Source organism: Malus domestica, chromosome 01 (genome assembly GCF_042453785.1).
Source record: "Malus domestica chromosome 01, GDT2T_hap1".
In the NCBI taxonomy this organism is placed as follows: Eukaryota; Viridiplantae; Streptophyta; class Magnoliopsida; order Rosales; family Rosaceae; genus Malus; species Malus domestica.
In genome coordinates, this window is record NC_091661.1 from 25,249,224 (window position 1) to 25,264,681 (window position 15,458).

The following is a 15,458-nucleotide window of genomic DNA, read 5'->3' on the forward strand; positions in this document are numbered from 1 at the left end:
CCTTATCTGTCTATATAAATGAACTTAAATTAATGACGTGGAAAATAAATAAATAAAAAATTATTGAGGTGGCAATTGATCAAAACACCTTAATCAAATCTTTAAAATGAATGAATGTTTAATCTAACAACTATAGAAAAGACGGAGGGCATTCTAATTTTCTCTTTTTTTTACTACCAATTAAATTTTAGGAAAATTTATGAAAAGAGCTTGAAAACTTTGAGTTTTAATAATAAGAACAAAATAAAAGGTAAAATGAATAATACCATGTTTAACTTTTTAGTGTAAAAATATAATTTTTCATTAAAATTAACAGTACCGCAGACTTTTCGTTAAAACTTCTCAAAATTTTTGGGCTGGATAGGAGCTACCCCAAATTAGTGCACTGGGCATCCCTTCTTGAAATTGATATTATTTTGTTTTTCCCAAAAACTGAAGTTTCAAGAAGTTGATGGAAGCTCATGGAACCGAACTCTCTGTTTTTCTTTTCTTTTTCTTTTTCTTTCGTTTTTTCCTGGACCATACAACTGTCTGTAATTCTCAAAGAACCATGAAAACACCTGAACCTTCTTTGGCAACCTATAAATACAACCACTGTCGCACCCACCTTTGTCAGATAAGATCGTCGAAAGCAATCTAAGCAAAAATCTCTCGTTCAAATTCTTCGAATTGACGCCCAGCAAAAACCAACTCTAACCCATCATCCAATGGCTCTCAGTCTCTTTGGCAACGGCCGACGAAGCAACTTCTTCGACCCCTTCTCCCTGGACATCAGGGATCCATTCGAGGGCTTCGGCACTCTGGCCAACATCCCCTCCTCCGCCCGCGAAACCACTGCCATTGCCAACACCCGCATCGACTGGAAGGAGACCCCGGAGGCCCACATCTTCAAGGCAGACCTCCCGGGGATAAAAAAGGAGGAGGTGAAAGTGGAGGTGGAGGACGGGAGGGTCCTGCAGATCAGCGGCGAGAGGAGCCGGGAGCAGGAGGAGAAGAACGACAAGTGGCACAGGGTGGAGAGGAGCAGTGGCAAGTTTATGAGGAGGTTCAGGCTGCCGGAGAACGCGAAGATTGATCAGGTGAAGGCATCGATGGAGAATGGGGTCCTGACTGTGACTGTGCCGAAAGAGGAGGAGAAGAAGCCTGCTGTCAAGGCCATTGACATTTCCGGCTAAGCTCTTGTGGTGTTAATTTTTGCTTCTGTGTATTTCCGAGTATCTGTGTGTGAGATGAGTGATCTGATGTGTCAATTTTCATGTATGGCTTCTTATTCTAAATATTATTATAAATCTTTATAAAAGCTGAGTCCATTTTATTTTTGAAGAAGTGTCTCTTGGAGAAGATCTATTTAATTTTATACCACGAATATGGAGATCTACTTACTACGAATAAGAGTCCTATGGTGGTCGAAATTCCTAGCTGCTATTTGTGGTTTGATTTGTGAACAAGGTTATAATTTCAAATTTTGAATTGGTGATTGTTTCTCTTGGTTTTAGTTTGAGTCTTCGATCAATTGATGTTTTTCTTGAACATGTGATTGATTGAATATGAAAGTTTTAATTTTTTTTGTTTATGTGGCCGATTCAATTTATTTATTTTTAGGTATATTTTATGGAAAAATTAGTTGTCTGGTTGATATGGTTACAATGTATATCAGATTGCATGGTTAGTTTTATTTTGTGTTTTTGAGTCTTAACTCGTTGTAGCATGACGGTTTGAAACATTCAGGTTAAGCTTGTTCTTCGGTGAAATTGGATTCTAGACCTTCCCTACAAAGATGTTACCGATTTTCATCTTTTCTCAAGAATACAAGAGAATATATGTGGACAATTCAACCACAATGAAGACCATATAGATACTTTATAATTTTTTTGTTTTTTGTTTTTTTTTTTTGGTAAACTTGATATTATTCCGGGACAAAGCCGAAGTACAAGGCCAACAAAGATACAAGAAGCACACAAACTTACAAACTAAACAACCAAAGGTCAAGACCAAAGTACATTGACAAGCAAAATGGACCAGCCAAACCAAAGCCCAACCAACAGCGTGGCCCAAAACAAAAAAGATACGGTCGGATGTGTGTTTGTTATCTGCAAGAAACACTGCATTTGCAAAGCTCCTGTCGCAAATTATCAAATTGCCGGCTCACCATCCCGGTTATCGAACTTAAGGCTTGCGGCATACATGTGTAGTGTAGGATTAAAACTGTAATTATATTAGCTTATGAAATTATTCTATATATAAGCCTAAGTCGTCTATAGACCTAGTGTAGATTTTACGAATTGTGAAATTGTTGATTTTAAAAACTACCTAGTTTACGTCGCACACAGGTTTAGTAATTAATAAGCTAATTACATCATTCGGTTAAATACGGGATATGTTAACTCGTCGGCCGAATTTGGTCGGAAAGTAAAATATGTTGATGTGACGTTAGGCATATTACTGACTTATTGATCTTGCGACCGCGGCCGAGAAAGTAACACGTCTCGATCTTCACGTTCTAGAGTCTAAAAACAAGGTTGCTAGTTCTGCGAAGTTCAATATCAAATTCAACTTTTAGTGTGCCGAATTTAGTAACATGATAACACCTCACTTCGCCTAAAAAACTGAAAATATAACCTCTTCCAACAAGAAGTAAAAAATTATTGTCAACCAAAATTTGGATAAATAACTAGTCGGTTTGAAAGTAATGATGTTTATTTAAACAAAAGGTGTTCCTCGTATTGGGGACATCAAAGAGACACAAAGAAAAAATCATATTGGGGACATCAAACCTTCAGTCCTCTCTCACCTACTTGTAAAATTAGTTTCACAACATAATTTAGTATTTTTTTTTCCTTAAATACGGTTTTTTTTTTTTTTGAGAAAAAAATCTATATCCAATTTAACTGATACTTAATTTAATTAATTTTATAATTACCAATTTGGATAAAATAAAATAAAATTAATTATAAAAAAAATAAATCAATCAATCAAAAAAGGTTTGTAAGTGCCAACTATGTTTTGGGCCGAAAGGTACTGTTTGGTACGTAGACGGGATGGAACGGGACGGAACAGGACAGAACAGATGATATAAATATTGAAAAAAATAAGAAGAAATTTTGTCATAAAATGTTATAAATTTGTGTTCCCCGAATGTGGAACGGGTCGTTCTAGGAGGAAGAGGTGGAACGAAAAATCAACCAAATTTCATCCCATGGACAACCCGTTTCACAATTTTTAAGCGCATCAAATGTGGGACGGTTCGTCCCACGTACCAAATGGTACCAAAAAGTAACTAAAGGCACTTTCGAGAAGTTGGTGGAAGCTGATGGAACTCTCTGTTTTTATTGTTTTTTTCCCTTCTGGATAGCTGCAGAACTTTCTGTAGTTCTCGGAGAAACCTTCTGTGCCATCCTATATATATACAACTCACTCCACAACCCTCCTCATCAGATAGAATTATCCAAAGCAATCTAAGCAAAAATCTCTTGCTCAAATCCTTCGAATTCACACCCAGCAAAAACCCAACTCAAACCCACCATCTAATGGCTCTCAGTCTCTTTGGCGGACGACGAAGCAACGTCTTCGACCCCTTCTCTCTGGACATCTGGGACCCTTTCGAGGGCTTCGGCGATCTGGCCAACATCCCCTCCTCCGCCCGTGAAACCACCGCCATCGCCAACACGCGCATCGACTGGAAGGAGACCCCGAAGGCCCACATCTTCAAGGTGGACCTCCCGGGGATAAAAAAGGAGGAGGTGAAAGTGGAGGTGGAGGACGGGAGGGTCCTGCAGATCAGCGGCGAGAGGAGCCGGGAGCAGGAGGAGAAGAACGACAAGTGGCACAGGGTGGAGAGGAGCAGTGGCAAGTTTATGAGGAGGTTCAGGCTGCCGGAGAACGCGAAGATTGATCAGGTGAAGGCGGCGATGGAGAGTGGGGTGCTGACTGTGACTGTGCCGAAAGAGGAGGAGAAGAACCCTGAGGTCAAGGCCATTGACATCTCCGGCTAAACTAAATTCGCATAACCTCGATCGGCTACTTTTGAGCTCTGTTTTGGTGTGGTGTTAAGTTCTGCTTGTGTGTATTTCCGAGTCTCTGTATGTGAGATGAGTGATATGGTGTGTCAATTGTCATGTATGGGTTCTTCTTCTAAATATTATAATAAATCTTTATAAAAGTTTACATTATATTTCCAAGAAGTGTGTCTGGGAGAAGGTCTATTTAATTTGTTTTCCACGAATATGAAGAAGATGACTGTTCACGGCGCGATTATCTTGCTCTTAAAGTCTAGAACTTTAACACTTGCGCATAGAATTGATAAAGATTCTTTCGATCTTCACACCTGCTATTGCTATTAGGAACCAGCTGCTGAGCTGTGACCTACGAAGATTGCAGAGGAGTATCAGGCAAAGAAGAAAGTTCGAGATGTAAATTTTGTATGGGAGAAGTACTGCTCAAGTCGACAGTCCAGCAAAGGCGACATTGAAGACATCTTACTTACTCCAAGAGCATATGGCGAATGCTCGAAGTTGCTTGATTAGGACAGGGTCCTATAGTGGTCGAAATTCCTAGCTGCTGTTTTTGGTTTATTTTCAAGGTTATATTTTCAACTGTTTTTGGTTTAACTCGTGATTCGTGAACAAGGTTATATTTTCAAATTTTAAATTGGTGATTGTTTCTTTGTTTCTTTTGGTTTTTAGTTTGGATATTAAAAGTTTTGTACCGTTTTAATATATGACGTGGATTGTCTGCCCTTCCACTCTCGTGCCTTCCTGTGCCTTCTTGTTTGTGTGATCACGGTAGTTAAACCACGTTAACATTTTATATTACTATTCATTTTTGTCTTATTATTTCTATAAAAAAAATATAAAATGTTGACGTGTATGCGCATACACGTAGACATTAGACATGTGTCCAAGTCATCTTGCAATTACTTTATAGGTACAGCGAAATGATGATCGAACCCTAAATTCTAAACCCTAAATCCTAGGGAAAAGTAATTGATGACAAAAATACTGAGAAATAAAATTGGACTTCCTTCAACTTTCAACCTTCCCTAAGTAGATATTGATAAAGCAGCTTTTTCAACCTTGTATCGGTCGTATTCTTGAATTTGGAAGGAAAAGAGGAGTAATGCTTCCTAGCATGGGACATAGAATAAGACCTAGAATAAAACCACTTAGATTAGAATAGCATTCACATAAATGTTCTAAAATAGAGTTAAATCGAACATTGAAGAGATTAGTTGGTCGTTATTGGGATGGGTTCAAACAGGATTGCAATAAATAATAAAAAATAAAAAATAATGAAGGAGCGGAACCTTCATTTCACTCAAGCCAACCCCAGGTCGGGACGAGACTTTCTTTGTGCTACAAATTAGTGAAATTCTATCTCTTTCGTACACAACTAAAAAATGGGCAACAACTCTTGAGTCAAAAGCCTTCTAAGTTATGCTGATGATGATTATTTAAACCGTACAAAGCGCGTTTCTAGAACGGTTTATGTCTTTATCATTAGAGATATTGCAATATTGTGCATATCAACCAAACAGGACTTAGTTGCTACGTCTTTCAATCACACTGAGATTTTAGCCTGTGCAAAGTATCGCATGAATGATTTTGGCTAAGGCGCGTGATTGATCACATTAAAACTTTATGTGATTTTTCTTACATCGTTGATGTTCCAACAACGATTTATGAAGACAATGATGCGTGTATCGACTGGTCATACGCTTGTGTGTTTTAATAACCACTCTGAATATGTGAAATATCGATATCTTGTATTAACTCAATTTTTCTCTGTAAGTCTACTAGTTATCCCATAGCAAGGTTTTAACCGATAGCTGACAACAACAACCACATCACCTAATCACGAAGAAATGATGCAGCTACTTCTTAAGTTGTACATACTTAAGTAGGAGTGTTGTGAATAGAATCATTAATTAGAAATGTGATTGTGTAAACTTAAAGTAGAATTCCACAAGGATTTGGAGATCAAATAATTATAGGCTTTGTATTACTTATAAGGCAAGAAAACTCATCATAATTAGTGAAGAAAACCCATCATAATTAGTATTAAAAAGTCACGTGCTAAGGGTGAATACGCCATTCTTATACACATGAGCCCTTCTTTCATGTCGTCTCATTCCTCTCTCACGGTCGCAGGTCTGTTGTCCCTAATTATGGTGTCTCCTCTCTAATTTCTCAACACGTGTACCACCCATTTCGCCTAATCTTCACCCCATTAAATTTTAATAAAACTAAAACCCAAAAACAAAGAAACTAGCAGTGACTATGTCCTCATCCACCCCAATCCATGCAGTCCCGTGCGCCAGCAACCTAAGCATTCACCCATGCTAGCCTCCCCATGCGCCAGCGGCTACCCTTACTTGTACTTGCCATCACCAAAATCCTCTTCCATCCAAAGGCGGATTTATTAAGGGACCTAGGTGGTTTCAGGACCACCCGAATACTCGGATAATTGAAAACTTCCGAGGACCACCCAAGTTTGGGCAGTGAAGGGAAAGAGCAACGACTGCATAATGTTCTAGCTTTTTGCAAACTAGATGGAAAGAAGAAGAACAAGAAGAAGACCAATTCTTTTTTAAACGGTATCCTAGGTCACGTGCTACAAAGTCACATTAATCATTTAAGTAAAGAGTAATGCTAGGGGGACTAAATTTGTAAAAAATATTTGCAAACTAAATGATGTGTCACCAATGGGAAATGAGCATGTTTATCAATACTTAAGTAATAATCCAATCATTAACTTTCATGTCATTTAGTTTATAAATTTTGTCTAAAAATTTAGTTTTTCTAGCATTACTCTTAAATAAAACGGTGAGCACTGATGTGGTGTTTGAAAACACATTCTAGGTCACGTGGGAGGTTGAGAGCCTCACCATTTTTTTAATAAAAAATAAAAAAGAGTTCGACTTTCAAAGAAAGTCCACCCCAAGCAATATAGTTCCCTAATCCCCGGATTTGGATCCCATCCAAATCTAAATTGTGAGGATTCTAGGGATCCGCACATCTTAGTCATTCATCGTGCATCGTGTCGTAAAAAATCATCTGACTTTTTTTATTTAAAATTAAACACAATTAGTACCTAACGAAAACTGGCCGCACGATGTACGATAAACAACTAGGATGTAGGGATCCCTATGATCCCCACAAAGTGGATCCGGAGATGATCCTTTTCCCTAATCCCCAATTCCTACCCCGCTCAACTAAAGGTCACCATCATCAGCACAGAACCAATCTCTAGTCTTCACACACCAATCGGCACTTCAAGATCAACTTGGTATTTAAATTCATTCTATGCGTTGAAGAAATGACTTTTCTCAATTGTAAGGGATTAGTAATCTTGCTAAAAAATGATGAAAAAAGGGTTACATGAATTGTTGTTTGTACAAAAATTATGAATAAAAAGTTGTAATTTATCGTTTAATGTTTCAATTTTACTTTCATCTAATTTTTTGGAGCTTTTTGTGAAACTTTATAGGCCTAAGCATGATCTATCACCGATATGATCCCAACTTAACCACGTATGGCTTAGTGTTGGGTTTTATCCCAAAATGACTGGTAATATTAAGGGTGAAAACTCTTATATATTAATAGTGTTGCAGTCCTATTAGATTAGGAATTTGATTGTGTAAATCCTAACATATATATGATATTCTTATGTGATTCTACCATATCTCTTAGACTATATATTATCTTTTTAGAGTTGTAATCCTATTGGGGTAAGGAATTTACCTTCACTACTACTATAAATAAAGGCACTATGGGATGATATAACACACACCTTACAATTAGACATCTATCTCTTCTCTCTCTATGTGCCGCACCCCCTCTCTCTCTCTGGCATTCATAATTGTTCAATAAATTATTCCTACAATACATTATCAGCACGCTCTTAACGCTACGCTAAAGAGAGTTTATTCTTCATTCAGGGGAGTATTATGTTTTAATCATTCTTTTTATGATTAATTTATTATTTTATTGAATTGACCTACATGCTATTGATTCAATTTAATTTCTTATTTGTTGAACGTGATACAACACATTGGAGATGCAATTCCAGATTTCCGAGAAGCATGTTCTACAAATTTAAAGGCTTTTGTTGTTTTATGCCAATCAGGTATATTTAAAATAAATGAAGATATTTGAAACGACCATGAAGCGTGAAAACATTCCTCATGATACATGAACCACTTAAAATTATATTTACCTTTCGATATATATATACGTTTCATGCATTATGCAATTTTTGTTATTTGAAATTTGTGAGTCAAAAAATTGAAATAAATTAGAAGCAAGGGTTTTTTAAACCCTTCAATGGCGGACGAGGTGGTGTTGTTGGATTTCTGGCCAAGCCCATTTGGGATGAGGCTGAGGATTGCTCTGGCAGAAAAGGGCATCGAGTATGAGTACAAAGATGAGGACTTGTGGAACAAGAGCCCATTGGTGCTGCAGGTGAACCCGGTTCACAAGAAGATCCCGGTTCTCATTCACAATGGAAAACCAGCCTATGATTCCCTCATTGCTCTTCAGTACATTGATGAGGTTTGGAATGATAAGCCTCCACTCTTGCCCTTTGACTCTTACCTCACAGCCCAGGCCAGGTTCTGGGCTGACTTTGTCAACAAGAAGGTGATTTTTACTCATTAATTTACTTATTTTTTTGGGTAAAAGACTGTTTACCACCCTCTTATTTCGTGGTTTTCAACATTTAGTACATCAAGTTTTTTTCGTCTCAGAGTAATACCTAAAGTGTAAATTTTGGGACAGTCTCATACATCTGTTAGTCAAACTGTTAGTTCTCCCGTTAAGTGATGACGTGGCGCTCTGATTGGACGCCACGTGTCATTAAAAAAATAAAAAATTTATTTAAATAAAAATAATATTAAATAATATTAAAATAAATATTAAAATATTAAAATAATAATAATAATTTTTTTTTTCTTCTTCTCTTCTTCTTTTTTTTTTTTTTTTTCTTCTTCTTCTTCTTCTTCTTCTTCTGGGTTCGGTTTCTTTTTTTTTTTTTTTTTTTTTTCCTTCTTCCTCCTCCTCCTCCTACTTCTTCCTTCTCCTTCCTCCTCCTTCTTCTTCTCCTTCTTCTTCTTCTTCTGGGTTCGGTTTCTCTCTTTTTTTTTCTCTTTTTTTTCTTCTTCTTCTTCTTCCTCCTCTTTCTCCTTCTTCTTCCTTCTCTTTCCTCCTCCTTCTTCTTCTCCTTCTTCTTCTTCTGGGTTCGGTTTCTCTTCTTTTTTTTTTTTTTTTTATCCTTCTTCCTCCTCCTTCTTCTTCCTTCTCCTTCCTCCTCATTCTTCTTCTCCTTCTTCTTCCTTCTTCTTCCTCTTCTTTTCTGGGTTCGGTTTTTTTTTTTTTTTTCTGTTTTTTTCCTTCTCCTCCTTCCTTCTTAAGAAGGAAGAAGAAGGAGAAGAAGAATGAGGAGGAAGGAGAAGGAAGAAGAAGAAGGAGGAGGAAGGAGAAGGAAGAAGAAGGAGAAGGAGGAGGAAGAAAAAAAAAAAAAAAAAAAAAAAAAAAGAGAGAACCGAACCCAGAAGAAGAAGAAGAAGAAAAAAAAAAGAAGAAGAAGAGAAGAAGGAAAAAAAAAATATTTTATTATTTAAATATTTATTTAATATTATTTTTATTTAAATAAATTTTTTATTTTTTTAATGACACGTGGCATCCAATCGGGGCGCCACGTCATCACTTAACGGGAGAACTAACAGTTTGACTAACAGATGTATGAGACTGTCCCAAAATTTACACTTTAGGTATGACTCTGGGACGAAAAAAACTTGATGTACTAAATGTTGAAAACCACGAAACATGAGGGTGGTAAACAGTCTTTTACCCTATTTTTTTTGTTGTTTTTTTTAACAAGTGATATTATCTACACTAAAAAGAAGGGGATAGGTTTAGCTTCACAATGAGTTAGTAATAATTTGGTTCAAATTCACCATTTGCAAGAATCGAATTTAAGACTTTTCACTTATAAGTGAATAAGAATATTATTAGACCATAGTACAAAGTGGCAATTTCACAACATAATTAAGTTTAGTATTTTTTTCCTTAAATATGCTTTTTTTATTTTATTTAAAAAAAATCTATGTTCAATTTAACATGATACTTAATTTTGTAAGTACCAATTTGGAAAAAAAAAATATTAAAAAAAGGGGTTTTTAAGTACCCACTATGTTTTGGCTGAAAAGGAACTAACCCAAAAAAGGCTTCAGATCTGCTGTCTCTTAAAATGTATCTAATATGAGTCTCTTTGTTAATATGTTGACATGTATTCTTTTAACTTGACTTAAAACTTATCTTTGTTAATTTTATTTATTTAACAGTTAAATTAAAAAAAACTAAAATAATAAAAAACTGTTGGGTTAACGAGATGAGCAAATCCAAATAGGATTCTTCACCTTCTTTTTTGGTTTGCTGCAACAATCGCAAGGATCAGAAAGAACAAGGTGAGTTTGCTGTGCATTTTTCTCCTTTGAAACAATCGTAGTTCCAAATCTAGCATCCACACCAACAAACTCACTTGCCTCAACTCCATCAATCCAAGTTCGAACTTTTACCAAAACGAAATTGTTCTCGCTCCCAGGCTTCTTCGAAGCAGAATCATCATCATGCACTATATCCCCGGCAGTGATAGAGCTCGGATTACCGACTAGTAGAATAGTCAAAGCTGAAACAAAAACCAACCCACAAAGCCCCTTTCTTTCTCTCTCTTCCTTCCATGGCTACAATCTCTACAAATCTGTGATGCAGAGGAGGAAGAACCAAAAGGGTTGTTCTTTCTGATCCTCGCGATTGTCGCAGCAAACCAAAAAAGAAGGTGAAGAATCCTATTTAGATTTGCTCACCTCGTTAACCCAACATTTTTTCATTATTTTAGATTTTTTTAAATGTAAATGTTAAGCAAATAAAGTTAATAAAATTAAGTTTTAAATTAAAGAACATATGTCAGCAAATTAATAAAGAGATAAATAAGACACATTTTAAGTGACAGCAGAACTGGAGCCCCCCAAAAAGGCACTTTCGAGAAGTTGGTGGAAGCTGATGGAACTCTCTGTGTTTATTGTTTTTTTCCCTTCTGGATTGTTGCAGAACTTTCTGTAGTTCTCAGAGAAACCTTCTGTGCCATCCTATATATATACAACTCACTCCACAACCCTCCTCATCAGATAGAATTATCCAAAGCAATCTAAGCAAAAATCTCTCGCTCAAATCCTACGAATTCACACCCAGCAAAAACCCAACTCAAACCCACCATCTAATGGCTCTCAGTCTCTTTGGCGGACGACGAAGCAACGTCTTCGACCCCTTCTCTCTGGACATCTGGGACCCTTTCGAGGGCTTCGGCGCTCTGGCCAACATCCCCTCATCCGCCCGTGAAACCACCGCCATCGCCAACACTCGCATCGACTGGAAGGAGACCCCGGAGGCCCACATCTTCAAGGCGGACCTCCCGGGGATAAAAAAGGAGGAGGTGAAAGTGGAGGTGGAGGACGGGAGGGTCCTGCAAATCAGCGGCGAGAGGAGCCGGGAGCAGGAGGAGAAGAACGACAAGTGGCACAGGGTGGAGAGGAGCAGTGGCAAGTTTATGAGGAGGTTCAGGCTGCCGGAGAACGCGAAGATTGATCAGGTGAAGGCGGCGATGGAGAATGGGGTGCTGACTGTGACTGTGCCGAAAGAGGAGGAGAAGAAGCCTGAGGTCAAGGCCATTGACATCTCCGGCTAAACTAAATTCGCATAACCTCGATCGGCTACTTTTGAGCTCTGTTTTGGTGTGGTGTTAAGTTCTGCTTGTGTGTATTTCCGAGTCTCTGTATGTGAGATGAGTGATATGGTGTGTCAATTGTCATGTATGGGTTCTTCTTCTAAATATTATAATAAATCTTTATAAAAGTTTACATTATATTTCCAAGAAGTGTGTCTGGGAGAAGGTCTATTTAATTTGTTTTCCACGAATATGAAGAAGATGACTGTTCACGGCGCGATTATCTTGCTCTTAAAGTCTAGAACTTTAACACTTGCGCATAGAATTGATAAAGATTCTTTCGATCTTCACACCTGCTATTGCTATTAGGAACCAGCTGCTGAGCTGTGACCTACGAAGATTGAAGAGGAGTATCAGGCAAAGAAGAAAGTTCGAGATGTAAATTTTGTATGGGAGAAGTACTGCTCAAGTCGACAGTCCAGCAAAGGCGACATTGAAGACATCTTACTTACTCCAAGAGCATATGGCGAATGCTCGAAGTTGCTTGATTAGGACAGGGTCCTATAGTGGTCGAAATTCCTAGCTGCTGTTTTTGGTTTATTTTCAAGGTTATATTTTCAACTGTTTTTGGTTTAACTCGTGAACAAGGTTATATTTTCAAATTTTAAAGTGGTGATTGTTTCTTTGTTTCTTTTGGTTTTTAGTTTGGATATTAAAAGTTTTGTACCGTTTTAATATATGACGTGGATTGTCTGCCCTTCCACTCTCGTGCCTTCCTGTGCCTTCCTGTTTGTGTGATCACGGTAGTTAAACCACGTTAACATTTTATATTACTATTTATTTTTATCTTATTATTTCTATAAAAAAAATATAAAATGTTGACGTGATTTAATCGTGACCACATAAAACATGAAGGCACATGAGGGCATTGGAAGTGATCCTTGTCCTTTTATATAAAACAAAGCTTTTAGTACTTCCATGGTCATCTTAACCCTGGATGCAAAACGAGATTGATTCCATCCTAAACTAGGTCAATTACTTAAGTGAAATCAACCGTTGTATTTTACTTGTACACTAGAGCTGACATATCCTTTGTTGTGAATTTTAGCAAGGTACAACAATGCGCATACACGTAGACACTAGACATGTGTCCAAGTCATCTTGCAATTACTTTATAGGTACAACGAAATGATGATCGAACCTTAAATTCTAAACCCTAAACCCTAGGGAAAAGTAATTGATGACAAAAATACTGAGAAATAAAATTTGACTTCCTTCAACTTTCGACCTTCCCTAAGTAGATATTGATAAAGCAGCTTTTTCAACCTTGTATCGGTCGTATTCTTGAATTTGGAAGGAAAAGAGGAGTAATGCTTCCTAGCATGGGACATAGAATAAGACCTAGAATAAAACCACTTAGATTAGAATAGCATTCACATAAATGTTCTAAAATAGAGTTAAATCGAACATTGAAGAGATTAGTTGGTCGTTATTGGGATGGGTTCAAACAGGATTGCAATAAATAATAAAAAATAATAAATAATGAAGGAGCGGAACCTTCATTTGACTCAAGCCAACCCCAGGTCGGGACGAGACTTTCTTTGTGCTACAAATTAGTGAAATTCTATCTCTTTCTTACACAACTAAAAAATGGGCAACAACTCTTGAGTCAAAAGCCTTCTAAGTTATGCTGATGATGATTATTTAAACCGTACAAAGCGCGTTTCTAGAACTGTTTATGTCTTTATCATTAGAGATATTGCAATATTGTGCATATCAACCAAACATGACTTAGTTGCTACGTCTTTAAATCACACTGAGATTTTAGCCTGTGCAAAGTATCGCATGAATGATTTTGGCTAAGGCGCGTGATTGATCACATTAAAACTTTATGTGATTTTTCTTACATCGTTGATGTTCCAACAACGATTTATGAAGACAATGATGCGTGTATCGACTGGTCATACGCTTGTGTGTTTTAATAACCACTCTGAATATGTGAAATATCGATATCTTGTATTAACTCAATTTTTCTCTGTAAGTCTACTAGTTATCCCATAGCAAGGTTTTTACCGATAGCTGACAACAACAACCACATCACCTAATCACGAAGAAATGATGCAGCTACTTCTTAAGTTGTACACACTTAAGTAGGAGTGTTGTGAATAGAATCATTAATTAGAAATGTGATTGTGTAAACTTAAAGTAGAATTCCACAAGGATTTGGAGATCAAATAATTATAGGCTTTGTATTACTTATAAGGCAAGAAAACTCATCATAATTAGTGAAGAAAACCCATCATAATTAGTATTAAAAAGTCACGTGCTAAGGGTGAATACGCCATTCTTATACACATGAGCCCTTCTTTCATGTCGTCTCATTCCTCTCTCACGATCGCAGGTCTGTTGTCCCTAATTATGGTGTCTCCTCTCTAATTTCTCAACACGTGTACCACCCATTTCGCCTAATCTTCACCCCATTAAATTTTTAATAAAACTAAAACCCAAAAACAAAGAAACTAGCAGTGACTATGTCCTCATCCACCCCAATCCATGCAGTCCCGTGCGCCAGCAACCTAAGCATTCACCCATGCTAGCCTCCCCATGCGCCAGCGGCTACCCTTACTTGTACTTGCCATCACCAAAATCCTCTTCCATCCAAAGGCGGATTTATTAAGGGACCTAGGTGGTTTCAGGACCACCCGAATACTCGGATAATTGAAAACTTCCGAGGACCACCCAAGTTTGGGCAGTGAAGGGAAAGAGCAACAACTGCATAATGTTCTAGCTTTTTGCAAACTAGATGGAGAGAAGAAGAACAAGAAGAAGACCAATTCTTTTTTAAACGGTATCCTAGGTCACGTGCTACAAAGTCACATTAATCATTCAAGTAAAGAGTAATGCTAGGGGGACTAAATTTGTAAAAAATATTTGCAAACTAAATGATGTGTCACCAATAGGAAATGAGCATGTTTATCAATACTTAAGTAATAATCCAATCATTAACTTTCATGTCATTTAGTTTATAAATTTTGTCTAAAAATTTAGTTTTTCTAGCATTACTCTTAAATAAAACGGTGAGCACTGATGTGGTGTTTGAAAACTCATTCTAGGTCACGTGGGAGGTTGAGAGCCTCACCATTTTTTTAATAAAAAATAATAAAAAGAGTTCGACTTTCAAAGAAAGTCCACCCCAAGCAATATAGTTCCCTAATCCCCGGATTTGGATCCCATCCAAATCTAAATTGTGAGGATTCTAGGGATCCGCACATCTTAGTCATTCATCGTGCATCGTGTAGTAAAAAATCATCTGACTTTTTTTATTTAAAATTAAACACAATTAGTACCTAACGAAAACTGGCCGCACGATGTACGATAAACAACTAGGATGTAGGGATCCCTATGATCCCCACAAAGTGGATCCGGAGATGATCCTTTTCCCTAATCCCCAATTCCTACCCCGCTCAACTAAAGGTCACCATCATCAGCACAGAACCAATCTCTAGTCTTCACACACCAATCGGCACTTCAAGATCAACTTGGTATTTAAATTCATTCTATGCGTTGAAGAAATGACTTTTCTCAATTGTAAGGGATTAGTAATCTTGCTAAAAAATGATGAAAAAAGGGTTACATGAATTGTTGTTTGTACAAAAATTATGAATAAAAAGTCGTAATTTATCGTTTAATGTTTCAATTTTACTTTCATCTAATTTTTTGGAGCTTTTTGTGAAACTTTA

The 15,458-nt window shown here is 37.1% G+C and overlaps 4 protein-coding genes across 4 annotated transcripts; all 4 read left to right on the forward strand.

The window, feature by feature from the left end:
- The first annotated feature begins 412 nt into the window (after positions 1-412).
- LOC103406608 (18.1 kDa class I heat shock protein-like) lies at positions 413-1,300 on the forward strand. The gene has a single exon (XM_008345600.3). It carries the CDS (start codon positions 708-710, stop codon positions 1,173-1,175), a length of 468 nt encoding a protein of 155 aa, XP_008343822.1. The 5' UTR covers positions 413-707; the 3' UTR covers positions 1,176-1,300.
- Positions 1,301-3,284: 1,984 nt separating this feature from the next.
- Positions 3,285-4,169, forward strand: LOC103406609 (18.2 kDa class I heat shock protein). The gene has a single exon (XM_008345601.4). It carries the CDS (start codon positions 3,528-3,530, stop codon positions 3,990-3,992), a length of 465 nt encoding a protein of 154 aa, XP_008343823.2. The 5' UTR covers positions 3,285-3,527; the 3' UTR covers positions 3,993-4,169.
- A 4,152-nt stretch (positions 4,170-8,321) lies between these two features.
- Positions 8,322-8,654, forward strand: LOC103406658 (glutathione S-transferase U19-like). The gene has a single exon (XM_029106382.2). The coding sequence runs from the start codon at positions 8,322-8,324 to the stop codon at positions 8,652-8,654; it is 333 nt and encodes a 110-aa protein (XP_028962215.2).
- A 2,375-nt stretch (positions 8,655-11,029) lies between these two features.
- LOC139194502 (18.1 kDa class I heat shock protein-like) lies at positions 11,030-11,918 on the forward strand. The gene has a single exon (XM_070819257.1). It carries the CDS (start codon positions 11,275-11,277, stop codon positions 11,737-11,739), a length of 465 nt encoding a protein of 154 aa, XP_070675358.1. The 5' UTR covers positions 11,030-11,274; the 3' UTR covers positions 11,740-11,918.
- The last annotated feature ends 3,540 nt before the right edge of the window (positions 11,919-15,458 follow it).

What these genes read in the sequence shown, in the direction of transcription:
- LOC103406608 (XM_008345600.3), top strand. Translation starts at nt 708, where the DNA reads ATGGCTCTCAGTCTCTTTGGCAACGGCCGACGAAGCAACTTCTTCGAC.
- LOC103406609 (XM_008345601.4), top strand. Translation starts at nt 3,528, where the DNA reads ATGGCTCTCAGTCTCTTTGGCGGACGACGAAGCAACGTCTTCGACCCC.
- LOC103406658 (XM_029106382.2), top strand. Translation starts at nt 8,322, where the DNA reads ATGGCGGACGAGGTGGTGTTGTTGGATTTCTGGCCAAGCCCATTTGGG.
- LOC139194502 (XM_070819257.1), top strand. Translation starts at nt 11,275, where the DNA reads ATGGCTCTCAGTCTCTTTGGCGGACGACGAAGCAACGTCTTCGACCCC.